The following is a 23,330-nucleotide window of genomic DNA, read 5'->3' as shown; positions in this document are numbered from 1 at the left end:
GACAATGGGAGACCTAGTGACAATGGGAGACCGAGTGACAATGGGAGACCGAGTGACAATGGGAGACCGAGTGACAATGGGAGATCGAGTGACAATGGGAGACCGAGTGACAATGGGAGACCGAGTGACAATGGGAGACCGAGTGACAATGGGAGACCGAGTGACAATGGGAGACCGAGTGACAATGGGAGACCGAGTGACAATGGGAGACCGAGTGACAATGGGAGACCGAGTGACAATGGGAGACCGAGTGACAATGGGAGACCTAGTGACAATGGGAGACCGAGTGACAATGGGAGACCGAGTGACAATGGGAGACCGAGTGACAATGGGAGACCGAGTGACAATGGGAGACCTAGTGACAATGGGAGACCGAGTGACAATGGGAGATCGAGTGACAATGGGAGACCGAGTGACAATGGGAGACCTAGTGACAATGGGAGACCTAGTGACAATGGGAGACCTAGTGACAATGGGAGATCGAGTGACAATGGGAGACCGAGTGACAATGGGAGACCGAGTGACAATGGGAGACCGAGTGACAATGGGAGACCGAGTGACAATGGGAGACCGAGTGACAATGGGAGACCGAGTGACAATGGGAGACCGAGTGACAATGGGAGACCGAGTGACAATGGGAGACCGAGTGACAATGGGAGACCGAGTGACAATGGGAGACCGAGTGACAATGGGAGACCGAGTGACAATGGGAGATCGAGTGACAATGGGAGACCGAGTGACAATGGGAGACCTAGTGACAATGGGAGACCTAGTGACAATGGGAGACCTAGTGACAATGGGAGATCGAGTGACAATGGGAGACCGAGTGACAATGGGAGACCGAGTGACAATGGGAGACCGAGTGACAATGGGAGACCGAGTGACAATGGGAGACCGAGTGACAATGGGAGACCGAGTGACAATGGGAGACCGAGTGACAATGGGAGACCGAGTGACAATGGGAGACCGAGTGACAATGGGAGACCGAGTGACAATGGGAGACCGAGTGACAATGGGAGACCGAGTGACAATGGGAGACCTAGTGACAATGGGAGACCTAGTGACAATGGGAGACCTAGTGACAATGGGAGACCGAGTGACAATGGGAGACCGAGTGACAATGGGAGACCGAGTGACAATGGGAGACCGAGTGACAATGGGAGACCGAGTGACAATGGGAGACCGAGTGACAATGGGAGACCGAGTGTTACTCTGCGAGTGTTACTCTGCAGTTTCCTGTTCTTTGAAAATAATGCTGTGGCAACAATATCCCTTCCACAGGGATATAACAGGACAATTCCCTGGGCTGTGATAACACACAGCCAACACACCTTTACATTGATTTGTGTAAACAAACAACTAACCGACAATGAATCAACAACAGTTAAACAAGTGTGCAGGAAACCATACTGAAACTGCTCCCTGCTATCATGACAACAGTTGAGAAACTAAAGAGAGATATTTAGGTCGGGATTCAAACAATCACACATTAACAACCTGTGCTATGCTGTTCCCTTTATAAAGGCCATTTCTCCCTGAGTCAGCAATCGTGGCTTTTACAGCGAATGTGATCTCCTCAGACGTCAGGGAAAGGCCCTTTAATTGCGTATCGTTGTGCGCAGGCCTTTAATCTGCGTTGGATCGAATTCCGTCCGTAGCTTATTGTAGGTAACAATCTTCAATAGCATGAGGAATACAGGCCTAAATAAGCCTTGCTAAAGTTTCTAACATGTTGTTATTGGATTAGTTAGTTTGGAAGGACCACCAGAGGGCAGGCTGGGCTCACGGATAGTAGCCCAACAAGGCATGGGAGACAAGGTAACCAGAGGCAATTAAGCACAGCTGACGGTACTAATGACATACTCTCCTTCCCCTATAAGAGAGAGAATGGAACCAGCAGAGGGGGAAGGGGAAAACTATCTCTGGAAGATGGCCACCGAGAGAGAGGAGCTATCCAGGAAGAACCACTAAGACGGTGACAATCCCGTGACTTTTGTTGTAGTTTAAAGATAATCGTATTGTGTTCCTGTTTCATCTGGAGAAGAAGATGTATGTTTTTTCTTGGAAGATTTTCATTGATTATGTTGGAGTGTTTGTGTTGACCAAATGCCCTCAATAGAGAACTGTGTTCAATCAAGAAAACCTACTCCTGACTCATTTATTCCACCTTCCCGCTTTAGAGTGACGCCCAATTACTTGGTCCGCTCACATTAGATACAGTAGGGCATCTAGTACTAAGTCTACATCGATACCAATGTAAGAATTGATACCCAACAGTACAGTGCAGTAACAGTATAGGCCTACAGCACTGTTTTCAAAACAATCACACTCATCAGTTCCGAGAGTTCACCCTGTCATTTCCCATTGATACTGCTACTGATACTTACTGAGACAACTGAACACTGATAAGCTACTACATTTCCTTTGAAAAAAACAGCTGCTTTCAGTATTTCCCCTGTTTCCTGAATCTCCCCCAGGAGAGACTATAGTGGGAATTCAGCAGGACTTTGGAAGGGGAGAGATGGAACAGCAACAACTGGCCAGAACACTATGATATACGGCTGCTATTGAAAGTTTACACACCCCTTGCACAGTCTTCACATTTTGCTGCCTTAAAATGATAAGGGAATACATTTCAGGGATTTTTTCCCCCTACCTATCTACACATCCTCCTCCACATTGTCATAGTGAAAGACAAATTATGGAAAATGTTCCAAATGAATAAAATAAACTAAGATGTCTTCACACCCCAGAGTTAATACTTGATGGAAGCAACTTTGGCAGCCATTACAGCCTTTGATCATTTTAAATAAGATTCTATCAACTTTGGCAGCCATTACAGCCTTTGATCATTTTAAATAAGATTCTATCAACTTTGCACAACTCTTAGGGCAACAGTTATCCATTGTTTTTGTCAAAATTACACAAGCTCAGTACATTTTTGGGGAAACCATCGCTGGACTGCAATATTCAAGCCTTATCTCTGAATATGTGGAGTAAGTTGTGTACATCTGTAGGAAATAAATCAAATGTAATACATGTTTTATTTCATTTTAAGGCAGGAAAATGTGAAGATTGTGTAAGGGGTGTATAGACTTTCATTTGCCACTGTATCACTAAGGCCAGGACATGGTGAACATCATAGATCACCATAGACACACTCCACACCAGCGAAAGGTCAGAACCCATTATAAACAAAACATCTCAGGCATGAATATTTTAAGGGCCTGTCAAGAGGAATGATGGTGCTTATTTAACAGAGAGAATTATTTTGCAGAGAGAGAGAGAGAGAGAGAGAGAATGTTCTTTTGAGAGAAATAGCTAATATTATTGTTGGAGGGAGAGAGAGAGCTACCGTTCTAGAGAGAGAGAGAGAGAGAGAGAGAGCTACCGTTCTGTAGAGAGAGAGAGAGAGAGAGAATGTTCTTTTGACAGAAATAGCTAATATTATTGTTGGAGGGAGAGAGAGAGAGCTACCGTTCTGTAGGGGGAGAGAGAGAGAGAGAGAGCTACCGTTCTGTAGAGAGAGAGAGAGAGAGCTACCGTTCTGTAGGGGGAGAGAGAGAGAGAGAGAGAGAGAGAGAGAGAGAGCTACCGTTCTGTAGAGAGAGAGAGAGAGAGCTACCGTTCTGTAGGGGGAGAGAGAGAGAGAGAGAGAGCTACCGTTCTGTAGAGAGAGAGAAAGAGAGAGCTAACGTTCTTGTAGGAGGGAGAGAGAGAGAGAGAGAGCTACCGTTCTGTAGAGAGAGAGAGAGAGAGAGAGCTAACGTTCTTGTAGGAGGGAGAGAGAGAGAGAGAGAGATAACGATCTTGTAGGAGGGAGAGAGAGAGAGAGAGAGAGATAACGTTCTTGTAGGAGGGAGAGAGAGAGAGAGAGAGCTACCGTTCTGTAGAGAGAGAGAAAGAGAGAGCTAACGTTCTTGTAGGAGGGAGAGAGAGAGAGAGAGAGCTACCGTTCTGTAGAGAGAGAGAGAGAGAGAGAGCTAACGTTCTTGTAGGAGGGAGAGAGAGAGAGAGAGAGATAACGATCTTGTAGGAGGGAGAGAGAGAGAGAGAGAGATAACGTTCTTGTAGGAGGGAGAGAGAGAGAGAGAGAGCTACCGTTCTGTAGGGGGAGAGAGAGAGAGAGAGAGAGCTACCGTTCTGTAGAGAGAGAGAGAGAGAGAGAGAGCTAACGTTCTTGTAGGAGGGAGAGAGAGAGAAATAAGGTATGAATACGAACATTGAAAAATGAATACTACAGCAGCTGGCTGTAACCAACTTGTTAGTGCTTTGAAAGTGAGTTGACTAGGACCAGGGTGAAGTCTGATGGGTTTAAACTACGAGTGAATCAGATTCAGGGTTACAAAATCAGGAAGGAAAACGCAGCATATATGGAAAAATCTTACAATTCTATCTTACAAAATAGAATTGGTGTCGTGCCACAAGGTCCTGAAAAGGTCAACCACTGCCCTGGGAACACACACACACACACACCCTTACTGATGACCTGGTTGAAAATCTAAAGCCCCTCTTGACCGATGATAAGCACCAACACCAAGCTTATCAATAATCATGAATTACATTGCAGACCCAGTAGGTCTGAGTACATTATGTAGCTGACACACTGACACACATTCAGCAGATCAGTTTATCTAGTCACATGCACAGGGTCTCAGATGTAGTTACAGTAAAACACTTCAGTTCTGAGCTCCAACAGTGCAGGTGTGAATTAAAAATAGAATTAGAATCATAATATATATTATATACAGTGCCTTCAGAAAGTATTCAGACCCCTTGACCTTTTCCACATTTTGTTACGTTACAGCCTTATTCTGAAATTGATTACACACAATACCCCATAATGACAGAGCAAAAACAAGTTTAGATATGTTTGCTAATTTATAAAAAATAATTCAAAACTGAAATATCACATTTACATAAGTATTCAGACCCTTTACTCAGTACTTTGTTGAAGCACCTTAGGCAGCGATTACATCAGAGACTTCTTGGTTACGACGCTACAAGCTTTGCACAACTGTATTTTCTCCCGTTCTCCTCAGCAGATCATCTCAAGCTCTGTCATGTTGGAGGGGGTGCGTAGCTGCACAGCTATTTTCAGGTCTCTCCAAAGATGTTCGATCAAGTTCATGTCCGGGCTCTTGCTGAGCCACTCAAGGACATTCAGAGACTTGTCAGAATGTGCTTAGGGTCGTTGCCCTGTTGGAAGGTGAACCTTCGTCCCAGTTTGAGGTCCTGAGCGCTCTGGAGCAGATTTTCATCAAGGATCTCTCTGCACTTTGCTCCATTAATCTTTCCCTCGATCCTGACTAGTCTCCCAGTCCCTGCCGCTGAAAAACATCCCCACAGCATGATGATGCCACCACCATGATTCACCTTAGGGATGGTGCCAGGTTTCCTCCAGACGTGACACTTGGCATTCAGACCAAAGTGTTCAATCTTGTTTCTCATGGTCTGAGAGTCCTTAGGTGCCTTTTGGCAAACTTCAAGCGGGCTGTCATGTGCCTTTGTCACGCCCTGACCTTAGAGATCCTTTTTATGTCTCTATTATGGTTTGGTCAGGGAGTGAGTTGGGGTGGGCATTCTATGTTTTGTGTTCTATGTTTTCTATTTCTGTGTGTTTGGCCGGGTGTGGTTCTCAATCAGAGGCTGCTGTCTATCGTTGTCTCTGATTGAGAACCATACTTAGGTAGCCTTTTCCTACCTGTGTTTTGTGGGTAGTTGTTTTCTGTTTTGTGTCTTTCTGCACCAGACAGAACTGTTTCGGTTTCGTTCGTTCTCTTCGTTGTTTTTTTTGTTAATCAGTGTTCAGTTCCAATAATAAAGATGAACACGTACCACGCTGCACCTTGATCCTCCACTCCTTCCAACAGCCGTTACAGCCTTCTGTCTTGCCCCTCTACCATAAAGGCCTGATTGGTGGAGTGCTGCAGAGATGCAAACATTTCTAAAAACTTGTTTTTGTTTTGTCATTTTGGGGTATTGTGTATAGATTGCTGAGGACATTTGTTTTATTTAATCTATTTTAGAATAAGGCTGTAACGTAACAAAATTAGGAAAACGTCAAGGGGTCTGAATATTTTCCTAAGGCTCTGTATATAGTGCATTCAGAAAGTATTCAGACCCCTTCCCTTTTCCCAGTTCTTCCATGGCCTGCATACACACCAGACATGTCACCCACTGAGCAGGTTTGTGATGCTCTGGATCGACGTGTTTAGTTTACTCTAATAAAATGGATTCTGCAGGTTGAAAATCCAGGAACAAGGTGTGGAGACCAAACATTATTACTTTATTAAGCTACAGCTGATTAGCAAATGTTCTTAGGCAGATATTTAATGAATGCCTAAATCCAATCCACTGGTTTGCAGGAAGTGTGTGTGTGCTGTGCACTTTGCTGGCTCCTCTGTACAAGGCCTCACAACACAACAAGATAAAGTGACGGAACAACTGGTCAGGGTCCACTGGAGATGGCTGGTCAAAGCTCAATGGACATCCTGCTTCTGCCTGTCTGTCTGTCTCTCTTTCAATCTGTCCTGCTTCTGCCTGTCTGTCTGTCTCTCAATCTGTCCTGCCTGCCTGTCTATCTGTCTCTCTTTCAATATGTCCTGCCTGCCTGTCTGTCTGTCTCTCTTTCAATCTGTCCTGCCTGCCTGTCTGTCTCTGACGATGACCGTGAAGAGGGAGCGCAGCATAATAAGTGATAGTGGAGACTGGAGAGAGAGAGTGGTAGGAGCTTCGTTAGGACATTCAGAGACATCTCCTGGGACAGCTAGATTACACAAGCACTCCTACATGTCAGTGGGGAAATGAATTCCATTCCTTAGGCCTTAATGAGATTTCTGACAGAAGACAGGACAGCCCTGTCACTGTGCTGGGCTTGGCATTGAACAGAAGCTTTTACTTCGGAACTCAGAATACAACAACAAAAATGATTTTTTTTTTGTGTGTTCATATTTCTTCAGTCAATCTTTATTGTCCCATAAGGGAATTTGGTGTGCAGGCAGGATGACACACAATGACACTATTGTGTGTAGAATGTTGGGCTAGATAATGTTGTCAAAAACAGTGGAAATGGAACATTGTTTGATAGAGACACTCAATGGAAGAAGGAAGCAGTCTGGTTTCCAAAAGACCCTTACACACACACACGCACACACACACACAAGCCAATTTCAGCTACACAACACAGGATATGAAACATTGTGACCTTAGACTTTAGAATGTCACCTGTCACACCACAGTGGATTACATGACTTGCTAAATTCAGCTCATGGCTCCTTATAACAGTTATAACAGCCAGACGTAGTGACGATCGTGGGTCAGTTTATCATTTTCCCCACTAATGGTTAAGGTTAGGATTGGGGAGGGTAAACTGATCCTAGATCTGTACCTAGAGGAAACTTAACCCCAGAGCCCTATTTACACAAAAAGAATGGCTGCTGGATTTCCCAATGGAACTCACAATAGACAGCTGATAAACTGCCAACATGTTAATGAGCTGAAAACCTGCCACACAGTTTGGCTGAGTCCTTTTTAACATGAATGATTCATATGTTTTTTACGGGGGTGTTAGCCGCATTCAATACCGTCATTACACAATAGCTTCCTTTAGCTACTGTAATGGATTTCATGTTCACCAGCTAACGTGCTGAAACACACCATTAAAAAAACACATTTAAACCCAGTGATAACATCGCACTCACACACACACACACACACCTTGTATACACCACACACAACTGCACTCACACACACACCAAGATGAAGCAGCATGCACCTTGACCTCCATTGATAAACACACACGCAGACAGGCTAAACACGGTCCCCTGATAACACACAGTATTTCTGACTGACAGGGACTACTGTATGTACAGAGTGGAACAGGTATTGTCTTTTACCTTGAAAGAGAACCGTCTGGCATTGATGGTTTAATACTGCATATGTACTTTGAACTTCTACCCATGCAGACCATTGTGTCTAACTAGAGGAGGAAGGCCTTCTACTTATGACTCTGGTTCCTCTCAAGGTTTCTTCCTACCTAGGTAAACTGACCTGGCCAAGAGGCCTTGGCATCCACCATTGGAGGGGACACGCTACTGTGTTACATACTGTATATAATGGTTGGTGTGTGATGTTGGGTGGAAGGTAGCCTAGCGGTTAAGAGGGTTGGCCCAGTAACTGAAAGGTTGCTGGTTCAATTCCCGAGCTGACTAGGTGAAAAATCTGTTGATGTGCCCTTGAGCAATGTACTTAACTCTAATTGTTTGGGATAAGAATAAATGTATTGATTTTTAAATGACGTGTCCCTAAGTATTGACTACCTTATTTTACAGCCTGTTAGAGCCTGACTCAGGTCAGTGAGTTTACTCCACCCAGATACATCAAAAATGTACAAGATAAAGAACGGGGCGACAGATACCCATAAACCTTCTCTCAGACAATGGCTTCATCTTTCACTCTGAAGGAGTGTAACCAGGGTAATGAGAGGACTTCACACCGTAAACAGAGTAGTGGAAGGTTAAGTGACCACCACCGCACATAACAGATCCAATTATCACCGGGGAGATATAGGGAGGGGAGAGGAGAGAAGGCTACAGTATTGTGTTTGCTGTCAGTCACAGGTCGCATCCCAAAAGGCACCCTACTCCCTATATAGTATACTGATATTGACCCCTATGGGCCCTTGTCAAAAGTATTGCACTATATAGGGAATATGGTGCCACTTGGGACACAACCACACTGTTGTCACAGTGTCAGAATGGATCACACTTTGATGTGATCAAGTAGAGGTAGCTTCATAAACACTACTGGGTGTGACTGTGAACACACAAACACACACACACACGCCTGTTTGTTCATCTAAGGCCAATATTCCATTCCACTTCCCTTTAGGTGAATAACAGTGGAAAATCACGCCGATTGAACCGAATAACAGGAATGAGTTTAATATCTTTGGTGGTACATTACCAGACAGGAACCAGATAAAAACATGATCTGCTGAGGCAGTAAAACCAGACAACCAGACAGACGGACGGACAGACAGACAGAAAATACAGTTACAATGTTCAGATTATTGGAAATATGTTGACATTTACCACTAAATGAATTATTTTTAATAACTTTTACCCAGCTGCATAATCAGATAATAATGCATATATTCAACCTCATGGTCCCAAGCAACAACTGAATGACAATGTTCTTTCGTGATGAACACGATCCATTCTCAGAGCATGGTAATGTGAATCCACACACACGTACACACACACACGGTCTATTCATGAGCCATTGTTCTGATATGTCACATTCCAGCGTCATGCTGTCTTTTCGTGCTGAGTAATTGTGGTGGAAGATGGGCAACAATGTACGTATTAGAAAAGGTAATTGAATTCTTAATGAGAATGTTAATAGACTGATTATACAACCAGTGTGACATGTTTGTACTTGCTTGGACCAAAACTACACTAGTTGGTCTACTATATGGGAATAAATAGGTTGTGTGCCTAGAGACTGACCCATTTTCTTTGTGATGTGTGCTGTCTATTCAGTGTGCACGTTATCTAGGTTGTCTGGTAACAAGTTAACTATCTCCACATGTGAAAATATATATTTTAGCCTACACAGCATGGCATCAGAATGTGACTTCGAACACAACAAGGGGTTTCCTGAAAACAAGTGGGAAAAGATTCTGACAGACAGGCAGACATACAGTTGAAGCCGGAAGTTTACATACACCTTAGCCAAATACATTTAAACTCAGTTTTTCACAATTCCTGACATTTAATCCTAGTAAACATTCCCTGTTTTAGGTCAGTTAGGATCACCACTTTATTTTAAGAATGTGAAATGTCAGAATAATAGTAGAGAGAATTATTTATTTCAGCTTTTATTTCTTTCATCACATTCCCAGTGGGTCTGTAGTTTACATACACTCAATTAGTATTTGGTAGCATTCCCTTTAAATAGTTAAAACGTTTCAGGTAACCTTCCACAAGCTTCCCACAATAAGTTGGGTGAATTTTTGCCCATTCCTCCTGACAGAGCTGGTGTAACTGAGGCAGGTTTGTAGGCCTCCTTGCTCGGACATGCTTTTTCAGTTCTGCTCACACATTTTCTATAGGATTGAGGTCAGGGCTTTGTGATGGCCACGCCAATACCTTGTTGTCCTTAAGCCATTTTGCCACAACTTTGAAAGTATGCTTGGGGTCATTGTCCAGTTGGATGACCCAAGCTTTAACTTCCTGACTGATATCTTGAGATGTTGCTTCAATATATCCACATAACTTTCCTTCCTCAAGATGCCATCTAGTTTGTGAAGTGCACCAGTCCCACCTGCAGCAAAGCACCCCAACAACATGATGCTGCCACCCCCGTGCTTTACGGTTGGGATGATGTTCTTCGGCTTGCAAGCGTCCGCCTTTTTCCACCAAACATAACAATGGTCATTATGGCCAAACAGTTCTATTTTTGTTTCATCAGACCAGAGGACATTTCTCCAAAAAGTACGATCTTCGTCCCCATGTGCAGTTGCAAACCATAGTCTGGATTTCTTATTGCAGTTTTGGAGCAGTGGCTTCTTCCTTCCTGAGCGACCTTTCAGGTTATGTCGATATGGGACTTGTTTTACTGTGGATATAGATACTTTTGTACCTGTTTCTTCCAGCATCTTCACAAGGTCCTTTACTGTTGCTCTGGGATTGATTTGCACTTTTCGCAACAAAGTACATTCATCTCTAGGAGACAGAACGCGTCTCCTTCCTGAGCGGTATGACGGCTGCCTGGTCCCATGGTGTTTATACTTGCGTGCTATTGTTTGTACAGATAAACGTGGTACCTTCAGGCATTTGGAAATTGCTCCCAAGGATGAACCAGACTTGTGAAGGTCTACAATGTTTTTTCTGAGGTCTTGGCTGATTTCTTTTGATTTCCCCATGATGTCAAACAAAGATGTACTGAGTTTGAAGGTAGGCCTTGAAATACATCCACAGGTACACCTCCAATTGACTCAAATTATGTCAATTAGCCTATCAGAAGCTTCTAAAGCCATGACATCATTTTGTGGTATTTTCCAAGCTGTTTAAAGGCACAGTCAACTTAGTGTATGTACATTTCTGACCCACTGGAATTGTGATACAGTGAATTGTAAGTGAAATAATCTGTCTGTAAACAATTGTTGGAAAAATTACTTGTGTCATGCACAAAGTAGATGTCCTAAACGACTTGCTAAAACTATAGTTTGTTAACAAGAAATTTATGGAGTGGTTGAAAAACGAGTTTTAATGACTCCAACCTAAGTGTATGTAAACTTCTGACTTTACTGTAAACTGTACTTTACAGGCAGGCAGACATACTTTACAGGCAGGCAGACAGACTTTACAGGCATACAGATGGACAGACAGACCAATTGTATAATATAAATAGGGAAGGGAGCAACACTTCTGAAACAAGATAGCCAGATATCTTCATCAACTCACAACTGAGGCTACATGCACATTGGGTGCTACCATGAAAGATCATTGCCTGAAACTAGGCTAAAGGACAGCAAAGCAGGTGGCTGGCAAGCTAGCTGGGAGACCGTTGAGAACTTGACCAAAAGGAGGTGGACAGCTTGTGGTACTGCTATGTTCTCCATTGTATGTTGGAGTCTTTGTTAAGCCTGCGAGCAAATGCATATCAGTCAGGAACCCTATTCAGAGAAAAGCACCATCTGGCAAATGAATGATAAAATCGCGCTGGCAAGCAAAACAATCCCAAATTTGGAAAAAGGACCTGCTGCACTTGCTACTAGTTGCAGGTCGCCTACATGTTTCTCTCTCTCTAGGCTCAAGTAGATCGCTCGCTCCCGACCATACGTGCACATTCCTGACAACACTGGAGGCACGGGGCCAGAAAATACACAACACAACAATGATGTCGACTCGCTACTTGTAAGCTTGATTATGAAAGCGAGAGTGGATTGGAACTAATAGACCATTACGTCAAGCCAGAAATATTGCTTTATTATGTTGTCGTTGTTTGTATAACAGATAGATCAATGTCATGTTTAGATAGGTTAATTAAAATCATAACGTTATGATGAAACATTACCACTTATTGTGATATAACGGGGCGTCTCCTGCTCACCTGACTGGCTTTGTGAAATTGCTTCTTCAGCCCTGCCACCGACATCCTCAATGGTGTACCGATTCTCTTTTCAGAGAGATCTGACAGAATACGATCTAGATGGGGCAATCACAACAATGTAACGGGGTCTATTCCGTGGCGCTCCCCTCGTTGCTTCCCGTCCGCTGGCGTTTCTCCGCTACAATGTTGCCGCTGCTTGCGTTGGAGGAGCGGGTTTCTGTATCGCAGAGATGTCGTGCGTTCTCAATCCTGATTGGTGGAAAGCGCTAAGTTTATGTAAATTTGATCGAGCGGTGGAAGCCCACGCTTAAAAACAGCATACGACGGAAAGAGAAAGCGAGAGTACCCTATTTGTGAGTCGTGATGTCGTTGATTTTCATAAGTATTGATTGACAAATAATTTCTCTGGTATTGTATAGTTTCATGATTTATTACATACTTTCTGCCAAGGAAGTCCATGCTATTGGTAGGGCTACAGAAGGAAAAGGCCTATATCACCAACTCAAACTGCAGGTGCAACAAAAACATTGTCTTTTGGCCATACTTATGTTTGTTATTTATGTTGTTTTATTCGGGCCCCATTACAATGTCTAGGCCTAATTATGAAATATGTTCTGAAAGACTTTGCTTCCCCCTGCTGTAATGGAACAGAATGCGCAGCAAGTTACGGTCACTGGTCAGCTGGTTTGTTGTGTCCATTCTATAGCTACATCAGGCCAGAGCAGTGAATTTAGATAAATACATGGTTCTGCTTCAGGGTATAAAGCCTTTCATTATACATGTTCTACATTCATTCTAACTATGCTACATTGGCAACACGTTACTCAGGAACCTTCTACAAGGCCTATATCTGTACAGAATAATGACATAGCAGATTGTAGGCAGTTAGGTTATGAGTTACACAGCAGTGCTTCCTGGAAGCCCTCAGAGTATTTACACTCATTAAAAAATGCATTGTCTTCTATTAGCTCTCCTAGCGGCATACCCTGGGCTGTATTCATTAGGGTGTACCATAGCAAAACATTTTGCAACAGTAAACGAAAACAAGTGTTTGTTATTGGACAAGTTTAGGTAGTCCCTCCCTGTTTTAGTCTGTTTTCTTCTGTTTGGTGCCTAATGTCTACATGCTGTTTGCTGATTCACATGGGTCCTGACACATACATCCAAGGACTGTCAAGAGTGTGTTCACCAAACCAGAGCATGCAGAAAGTACAAATAATGTATTTGAATGGGGATGACAGTGGATCTACACTGTACTTAATATTAACTTTCAGAAAAAACAAGCCAGAATGTGTGGCTAGCAACATAACTTCCAGTACAACAACCCTAATGATTGTACTACACTTTACTATACTACTACACTACTATAATATACTACTATACTGCCTATACTTTACTACTATACTATACTATACCACTATACTATATTGTCTATATTATACTACTATACTATACTACTATACTATACAGTCTATACTTATACTAAACTATACTGTCTATACTATACTATACCGTCCATACCAGAGGTACTCAACTCTGACCCTACGAGGTCTAGAGCCTGCTGGTTCTGTTCTACCTGATAATTAATTGCAACCACCTGGTGTCCCAGGTCTAAATCAGTCCCTGATTAGAGGGGAATCACCCACCTGGTGTCCCAGGTCTAAATCAGTCCCTGATTAGAGGGGAATCACCCACCTGGTGTCCCAGGTCTAAATCAGTCCCTGATTAGAGGGGAACAATGAAATAAAACCGCAGTGGGACTGGCTTCCAGGTGCAGAGTTGAGTTTGAGGGGTCTATACTATACTATACTAAATTAAACTATAGTACTATAATATACAGTCTATGCTATACTTGACTATACTACTAAACTATACAGTCTATATTATACTAAATTAAACTATACTACTATACAGTCTATACTGTACTTTACTATTCTACTATACTATACAGTCTATACTATACTATACTGTCTATACAATAGTTTATTATACTACTATACTATAATATACTATACTGGGGAAAAATCTCAATGTATGTGTTATGCCCAGATTTGTTCTATAGCCTCTCTGGCATAATTACTTAACCTTTTACTGCAGTGGGCTAAATCAGGGTCACAGAGAGTGTTTATTGGTAGTCTTAAAAAATCTAAATCTACTTTGAAACAAAAGTATACACCTCACACACATGGTTATGGGATCAAAAAAAGAAGACACCTGTACCATGTCAGATATACAGTTGAAATGTATTGAATTTGGAGTTTGCATCCCAATATTACACTTTATACACATCACAGACGACTGAAATATAACAAAACCGTTTGACATAGAAACACCAGATTTTCTGTGTTTTTTTGGAAATAATAATGTTAATGATGACATTATGAGAAATATTGATGCCATTCCACCCATGAGACCACTAGGTCATTTGAATGCAGGAAAGTGCTACAGCTAGAATCTGCAGTTGAAACAATAACTTAGCGCTGTCCCACCTCTGTTTTGGTAAAAAGCTGAGGCATGGGCCTGGAGAAATGTAACCACTCTCAACTTCATAGACTGAGCTGTGTATACAAGGACTGACCATCCAGTATATCAAAATTATATTTGAACCATGTTTTGAGGCTGTACAGTGTTTGTTTACATTTATATTGTTTACAAACATTGGAATAAAACATATAACTTATATTTTGGGTCCTGATTATGAATTATATTCTTCAAGAATCATTGGATTTATATAATTAATTTACAAGTCAAATTTTTTTGTAGCAACTAAGGAATCAATCTTTAATTATACTTATGAGATATACAATATATAATATGTGATTAGGAAGTCACTTTTACAAGTGTTTGATGTTGTTTCCTCCAACATTGGTCCTCTAGGGCAACAGTTGTCTCAAGAAAAACAAACCTGATATAATTCAATTGTGATTGATTGATTTGCTTCTGTTGAGTTATAAATTATAAACTGTTATAAACTGTGTTCATTGTACACAATATGTACCACAAGGAGGCGCCATAGCCTTAGAACAAGAGATCTCCAACCTCACAGACACAGCTCCTATTCACCACAAGGGGGACAGACTAAGAGCAGTTTTTACACTCCCATTCATTTCATATGAAGTGAACATACACATTAAATTGTTCATCATGTTTTGGATTAGGAATTGGAATAGAAATTGGTCTGCAGGTATACCCAGAAGAGCAGAGGTGGTCGATAGATGAGGCTGAGAAAAGGATTTTCGCACACACGATGACTTCTCTGTCTCTCTAAAGCCGAGCTCCCCTGATGTGTAAGGTTACAGTATACCTGCAAACGTAGAAGTAATGCTGGTTGCGAACTACAGTACCAGTCAAAAGGTTGGAGACACCTACTCAATTTTTTTTTTTTTATTTGACTATTTTCTACATTGTATAATAATAGGGAAATCAAAACTATGAAATAACACATATGGAATCATGTATTAACCAAAAAAGTGTTAAACAAATCAAAATGTATTTGATATTTGAGATTCTTCAAAGTAGCCACCCTTTGCCTTGATGACAGCTTTTACACACTCTTGGCATTCTCTCAACCGGCTTCATGAGATAGTTACCTGGAATGCATTTCAATTAACATGTGCATTTGAGCCAATCAGTTGTGCTGTGAAAAGGTAGGGGTAAATACAGAAGATAGCCCTATTTGGTAAAAGACCAATTCCGTATTATGGGAAGAACAGCTCAAATAAGCAAAGAGAAATGACAGTCCATCATTACTTTAAGACATGAAGGTCAGTCAATCCGGAAAATTTTAAGTTTCTTCAAGTGCAGTCACAAAAACCATCAAGCTACATGATGAAACTGGCTCTCATGAGGACCCCACATGAAAGGAAGACCCAGAGTTACCTCTGCTGCAGAGGATAAGTTCATTAGAGTTACCAGCCTCAGATTGCAGCCCAAATAAATGCTTCACATAGTTCAAGTAACAGACACATCTCAACATTGACTGTTCAGAGGAGACTGTGTGAATCAGGCCTTCATGGTCAAATTGCTGCAAAGAATCCACTACTAAAGGACAATAAGAAGAAGAGAGTTGCTTTGGCCAAGAAACATGAGCAATGGACATTAGACCGGTGGAAATCTGTCCTTTGTTCTGATGAGTCCAAATTGACGATTTTTGGTTCCAACCACCATGTCTTTGTGAGACGCAGAGTAGGTGAACGGATGATCTCCGCATGTGTGGTTCCCACTGTGAAGCATGGAGGTGTGATGGTGTGGGGGTGTTTTGCTGGTGGCACTGTCAGTGATTTATTTAGAATTCAAGGAACACATATCCAGCATGGCTACCACAGCATTCTGCAGCGATCGCCATCCCATCTGGTTGGCAATGACCCAACACACCTCCAGGCTGTGTAAGGGCTATTTGACCAAGCCAGAGAGTGATGTAGTGCTGCATCAGGTGACCTGGCCTCCACAATGTGAATGTTTGGGATGAGTTGGACAGCAGAGTGAAGGAAAAGCAGCCAACAAGTATTCAGCGTGTGTGGGAACTCCTTCAAGACTGTTGGAAAAGCATTCCAGGTGAAGCTGGTTAAGAGACGTTACCTAGAGTGTGCAAAGCTGTCATCAAGGCAAACCTTGAAGAATCTCAAATATATTTAGATTTATTTAACACTTTGTTGGATACTACATGATTCCATATATGTTATTTCATAGTTTTGATGTCTTCACTATTATTCTAGAGCACAATGCAGAAAATAGTACAAATAAAGAAAAACCCTTGAATGAGTAGGTATATTCAAACTTTTGACTGGTACTGTGTTTATGACCATGATACTGCTAGAATTATGGTATGGGAGCTACATTAACTGTTAGCTTTATAATATATTCTCATCACATTTTATTATTTGTCAAACGGAGTCTAATAAAGCATTCAGAATAAGCTTACTTTTTAGTGTGTGGCTTTAGTCTTTTTAAAAATGGTTCTTGTGATTTTTGGGGGGGTTTGTATTTCATTTATGATGCTATATGATAAAGATACTGTATGACAGATAACACTCTATGTAGATGGTATACCCTATTTTTCAAATATAAGTGCTTGTTGATGTGTTATATATGCTGTATTGTAGGCTATAAAAATCATTACTGGTTGAATTCTTTTAGAATGAGTGTGTTCATTACTCCATCTTACAAATTCACTATGTGACTCCAAATCATTCAGCTATCAAGTGTTTTAAGATGTCTGGCTCTGGGGTGAAGTTTCCCCTAGGTACAGATCTAGGATCAGCTTCCCCTCCCCCAGCCCTTACCCTAACCATAAGTGGGGAAAATGTAAGGGGCAACTTCACCCTACACCAGATGTCAGCAGGTCTTCCAGCAGAAAGGGCTGATCTCATACATACTGTGAACTTCAGTGATTAAATAACTAATCAGTTTATGGTGTAGAATTATGGTGTAAAAAAGCAATGAGAAAATTCACACTATGTTCCTTCTATCTGTCTCCCAGTCCCACCTCATTTCTGTTTATCCCTTTCAATAAAACTAGGGGAGAAAAAAACTCAACGCAAAGTAACAATGCAAGAACCAAGTGGAGAAGCAGTTCATGCTGTCAGTGTGTACTGGTATGTGCCTGGTGGGCCTGTATCCTGAGGGTGGCAGTAGAATCCTGGAGGGATGATTCCACCCTCGTCACAGGGACGCTCTGGCGCCTGGTTCCCATCTCCCTCCTACAGATGTTTCATCTCAAGTGCTACCTCTGCTGCTGATAACAACACTGTAGAACCCTAAAGAGCACCGGCCAATAAGGAGGAATGTTACAGAGGCGCTGTTTAAGACCGTCCCTGAAAGAAAACAACAAGAAGCAGCTATTCACTGCTCTGAGTTGAACTGTTGGGAAACAACATCTTAGGTTACGGTAAGTACACACCAATTTGTAATTCCAATTGGAGATGAATTTCAACACAATAAAAGCACATGAGTAAAATACAACAAAGACGAAGTAAGTGTCACATGTCAATGGTAAACCCTTATATTGGAAGAGCAGAGAATAGATATCATTTAAACATGTAACATTGGGACATAGTTAGACACCATATTTCATACTGGGTCTGTTTTAGTTCATGATTGTTCTCTCTGGCAGCTCTGTGGCTGTTGTTCACAAAACACACACAACTCTGCCCCTCCATGGCCACCAGTACTGCCCTGTCAACTCCCATGATACTAAACAGCCAGAGTCATAACAATGCCTGTGACCAGCGCTCACAGTTCTTCACATCCGTACTGTACAACCACCGCCGGCTCGGTCAATTTATAATACATTTCGCAGTTTCACACCGCTCGGCGTCAGCCCTTCATGTGGCATTAATGTTACTCTGTGAAAAGGCCATGTGACACACGGGTTGAGCACCTACAATGGCCTGCGTCCCTCGCCAACCTGAGGGGAGAGGTTGAGGCGAGTCCGAGTGAGGTGAGAGGATGACCGTGGCGACACAAACGCGGCTGGCAATTTGGCTTGTGGCTGACACCCGGCTCTCAGGAATAAACGATCTAAACGCTCAGCGGAGATTGTTTTGCCACGCCCCTCAGCGATGACACCCCCCACATCGCCCCTCCAATGATGCCCAGCCAGGATTAATGTAGATAACTGAGGCAGACAGCCAGTTAATAACTGTTGCCATTGTGCCCCTCAGCAGCGGCAGGGCTGGGGGAGAGATGGTGGAGAGGATGGGGGAGAGATGGTGGAGAGATGGTGGAGACGATGGGGGAGAGATGGTGGAGAGGATGGGGGAGAGATGGTGGAGAGGATGGGGGAGAGGATGGGGTAGAGATGGTGGAGAGGATGGGGGAGAGATGGTGGAGAGGATGGGGGAGAGATGGTGGAGAGGATGGGGGAGAGATGATGGAGAGGATGGGGGAGAGATGGTGGAGAGGATGGGGGAGAGATGGTGGAGAGGATGGGGGAGAGATGATGGAGAGGATGGGGAAGAGATGGTGGAGTGGATGGGGGAGAGATGGTGGAGAGGATGGGGGAGAGATCATGGAGAGGATGGGGGAGAGATGGTGGAGAGGATGGGGGAGAGATGGTGGAGAGGATGGGGGAGAGATGGTGGAGAGGATGGGGGAGAGGATGGGGGAGAGATGGTGGAGAGGATGGGGGAGAGATGGTGGAGTGGATGGGGGAGAGATGGTGGAGAGGATGGGGGAGAGATGGTGGAGAGGATGGGGGAGAGATGATGGAGAGGATGGGGGAGAGATGGTGGAGAGGATGGGGGAGAGATGGTGGAGAGGATGGGGGAGAGATGGTGGAGAGGATGGGGGAGAGATGGTGGAGAGGATGGGGGAGAGATGGTGGAGAGGATGGGGGAGAGATGGTGGAGAGGATGGGGGAGAGATGGTGGAGAGGATGGGGGAGAGATGGTGGAGAGGATGGGGGAGAGGATGGGGGAGAGATGGTGGAGAGGATGGGGTAGAGATGGTGGAGTGGATGGGGGAGAGATGGTGGAAAGGATGGGGGAGAGATGATGGAGAGGATGGGGGAGAGATGGTGGAGAGGATGGGGGAGAGATGGTGGAGAGGATGGGGGAGAGATGGTGGAGAGGATGGGGGAGAGATGGTGTAGAGGATGGGGGAGGAACGGTGGAAAAGGCTCCACATGATCTGCCAGACCCTGACATGGCACCCAGAACCCCGAGCTGTCACCCCCGCGGAAACATCCCCCACGCCTCCACAATTTGTGCACTTAACACTCCACTTGGCACATGACAGGTGCTTATTTCCCTGTGCTGGCTCGATGGGCCTTTTCCCCTCATAGGGATGCCTCTGATGCCCTGGGCACCACTCGGCATCTGGTGTGGTGTCTGTCCTCCGTGCCCCGGCCCGCAGTGTGTGTGACTGGGTCAGTGATACGTTTCACATCCGCTCACCCTGCGTTCGCAGTCCACTGAGCACGGCTGCAGCAGACATGGTGTGTTTCTCTATGTGTGTGTCTGTGTGTGTGTGTTTGTGTTTGTGTGTTTGTGTGTGTGGACAGGGGAGGTGTCATGTTCTCACAGCGCAGAGGGAGAATGGGAACATCTCATTTTGTGGACAGGGATTTAGACGTTCTCTAACGCCTGGCAGAGTAGATCTTTATCGTTCCACTGGGCAATTTGTTTTGCTTCACGAAGACAGTAGAATATCCGAAGGACAGTCACATACAAATAATCACAGGATGACATCATAGACATCAAAACAATCTCCGTTACCAACAAACATATAAACAACGTTATGTATTATTCACCATATTCTTAAAAAATATAAAGAATATGGTATATTTCATTAACTGTAATGACTGGAATTCTTACGGACTGTGACTTTAAGCTACATTAGAATAAAGGATTGTGCCAGTGCCACACATTAGGAATTATTGCTGTTAACTCTTTCTTTAATCCTGGAACGTTCGTCGTCTTCCTCTGATGAGGAGTAAGAGAGGTCAGACCAATTTGCAGCGTGGTAAGTGTCCATTTTAATAAGACAAACTGAACACTACACAAATACAAAATAACAAAGTGAAACAAACGAAACGGTCCCGTGTGGTACAAACACACAGACTCTGGCAGCTCAGGACAGACGGGAGACTCTGGCAGCTCAGGACAAACGGGAGACTCTGGCAGCTCAGGACAGACGGGAGACTCTGGCAGCTCAGGACAGACGGGAGACTCTGGCAGCTCAGGACGGACGGGAGACTCTGGCAGCTCAGGACAGACGGGAGACTCTGGTAGCTCAGGACAGACGGGAGACTCTGGCAGCTCAGGACAGACGGGAGACTCTGGCAGCTCAGGACAGATGGGAGACTCTGGCAGCTCAGGACAGATGGGAGACTCTGGCAGCTCAGGACAGACGGGAGATTCTGGCAGCTCAGGACAGACGGGAGACTCTGGCAGCTCAGGACAGACGGGAGACTCTGGCAGCTCAGGACAGACGGGAGACTCTGGCAGCTCAGGACAGACGGGAGACTCTGACAGCGCTGAGCAGGCGGGAGCACCTGTAGGAAGGAGACGGAGAGACAGCTTGGTGCGGGGGCTGCCACCGGAGGGCTGGTGCGTGGAGGTGGCACCGGATAGACCGGGCCGTGCAGGCGCACTGGAGCTCTTGAGCTCCGAGCCTGCCCAACCTTACCTGGTTGAATGCTCCCCGTAGCCAGGCCAGTGCGGCGAGGTGGAATAGCCCGCACTGGGCTGTGCTGGCGAACCGGGGACACCATGCGTAAGGCTGGTGCCATGTACGCCGGCCCGAGGAGACGCACTGGAGACCAGATGCGCTGAGCCGGCTTCATGGCACCTGGCTCGATGCCCACTCTAGCCCGGCCGATACGAGGCGCTGCTATCAAATCAAATGTATTTATATAGCCCTTCGTACATCAGCTGATATCTCAAAGTGCTGTACAGAAACCCAGCCTAAAACCCCAAACAGCAAGCAATGCAGGTGTAGAAGCACGGTGGCTAGGAAAAACTCCCTAGAAAGGCCAAAACCTAGGAAGAAACCTAGAGAGGAACCAGGCTATGTGGGATGGCCAGTCCTCTTCTGGCTGTGCCGGGTGGATATTATAACAGAACATGGCCAAGATGTTCAAATGTTCATAAATGACCAGCATGGTCGAATAATAATAAGGCAGAACAGTTGAAAGAAACTGGAGCAGCAGCACGGCCAGGTGGACTGGTGACAGCAAGGAGTCATCATGTCAGGTAGTCCTGGGGCATGGTCCTAGGGCTCAGGTCCTCCGAGAGAGAGAAAGAGAGAATTAGAGAACGCACACTTAGATTCACACAGGACACCGAATAGGACAGGAGAAGTACTCCAGATATAACAAACTGACCCTAGCCCCCCGACACATAAACTACTGCAGCATAAATACTGGAGGCTGAGACAGGAGGGGTCAGGAGACACTGTGGCCCCATCCGAGGACACCCCTGGACAGGGCCAAACAGGAAGGATATAACCCCACCCACTTTGCCAAAGCACAGCCCCCACACCACTAGAGGGATATCTTCAACCACCAACTTACCATCCTGAGACAAGGCTGAGTGTAGCCCACAAAGACCTCCGCCACGGCACAACCCAAGGGGGGGGGGGGGGGGGGGGAGCCAACCCAGACAGGATGACCACATCAGTGACTCAACCCACTCAGGTGACGCACCCCCTCCAGGGACGGCATGAGAGAGCCCCAGTAAGCCAGTGACTCAGCCCCCGTAATAGGGTTAGAGGCAGAGAATCCCAGTGGAAAGAGGGGAACCGGCCAGGCAGAGACAGCAAGGGCTGTTCGTTGCTCCAGAGCCTTTCCGTTCACCCTCCCACTCCTGGGCCAGACTACACTCAATCATATGACCCACTGAAGAGATGAGTCTTCAGTAGAGACTTAAAGGTTGAGACCGAGTTTGCGTCTCTGACATGGGTAGGCAGACAGTTCCATAAAAATGGAGCTCTATAGGAGAAAGCCCTGCCTCCAGCTGTTTGCTTAGAAATTCTAGGGACAATTAGGAGGCCTGCGTCTTGTGACCGTAGCGTACGTGTAGGTATGTACGGCAGGACCAAATCAGAGAGGTAGGTAGGAGCAAGCCCATGTAATGCTTTGTAGGTTAGCAGTAAAACCTTGAAATCAGCCCTTGCTTTGACAGGAAGCCAGTGTAGAGAGGCTAGCACTGGAGTAATATGATCACATTTTTTGGTTCTAGTCAGGATTCTAGCAGCCGTATTTAGCACTATCTGAAGTTTATTTAGTGCTTTATCCGGGTAGCCGGAAAGTAGAGCATTGCAGTAGTCTAACCTAGAAGTGACAAAAGCATGGATTAATTTTTCTGCATCATTTTTGGACAGAAAGTTTCTGATTTTTGCAATGTTACATAGATGGAAAAAAGCTGTCCTTGAAATGGTCTTGATATGTTCTTCAAAAGAGAGATCAGGGTCCAGAGTAATGCCGAGGTCCTTCACAGTTTTATTTGAGACGACTGTACAACCATTAAGATTAATTGTCAGATTCAACAGAAGATCTCTTTGTTTCTTGGGACCTAGAACAAGCATCTCTGTTTTGTCCGAGTTTAAAAGTAGAAAGTTTGCAGCCATCCACTTCCTTATGTCTGAAACACATTCTATGTATCGCACCGGGCTATGCCTGCGCACTGGGGACACCTTGCGCCTCACAGCATAACACAGTGCCTGCCCGGTCCCTCTCTCTCCACTGTAAGCATGGGAAGTTGCTGCAG

General features: G+C 44.5%; 1 protein-coding gene across 1 annotated transcript in view; it reads right to left on the bottom strand.

Moving 5' to 3' along the window:
* The window catches only part of LOC139384422 (SH3-domain GRB2-like 3a), a 45,366-nt gene extending 33,066 nt beyond the window's left edge, over positions 1 to 12,300 (bottom strand). Inside the window, 1 exon segment of the mRNA XM_071129186.1 lies at positions 12,121 to 12,300. Coding sequence (XP_070985287.1) covers positions 12,121 to 12,165 — 45 coding nt within the window. The 5' untranslated portion in view covers positions 12,166 to 12,300.
* Positions 12,301 to 23,330: the final 11,030 nt, after the last annotated feature.

Source organism: Oncorhynchus clarkii, chromosome 26 (genome assembly GCF_045791955.1).
Source record: "Oncorhynchus clarkii lewisi isolate Uvic-CL-2024 chromosome 26, UVic_Ocla_1.0, whole genome shotgun sequence".
Taxonomy (NCBI): domain Eukaryota; kingdom Metazoa; phylum Chordata; class Actinopteri; order Salmoniformes; family Salmonidae; genus Oncorhynchus; species Oncorhynchus clarkii.
The sequence above is the reverse complement of the archived record's forward strand: the minus strand, read 5'-3'. Positions and strand labels throughout refer to the sequence as shown.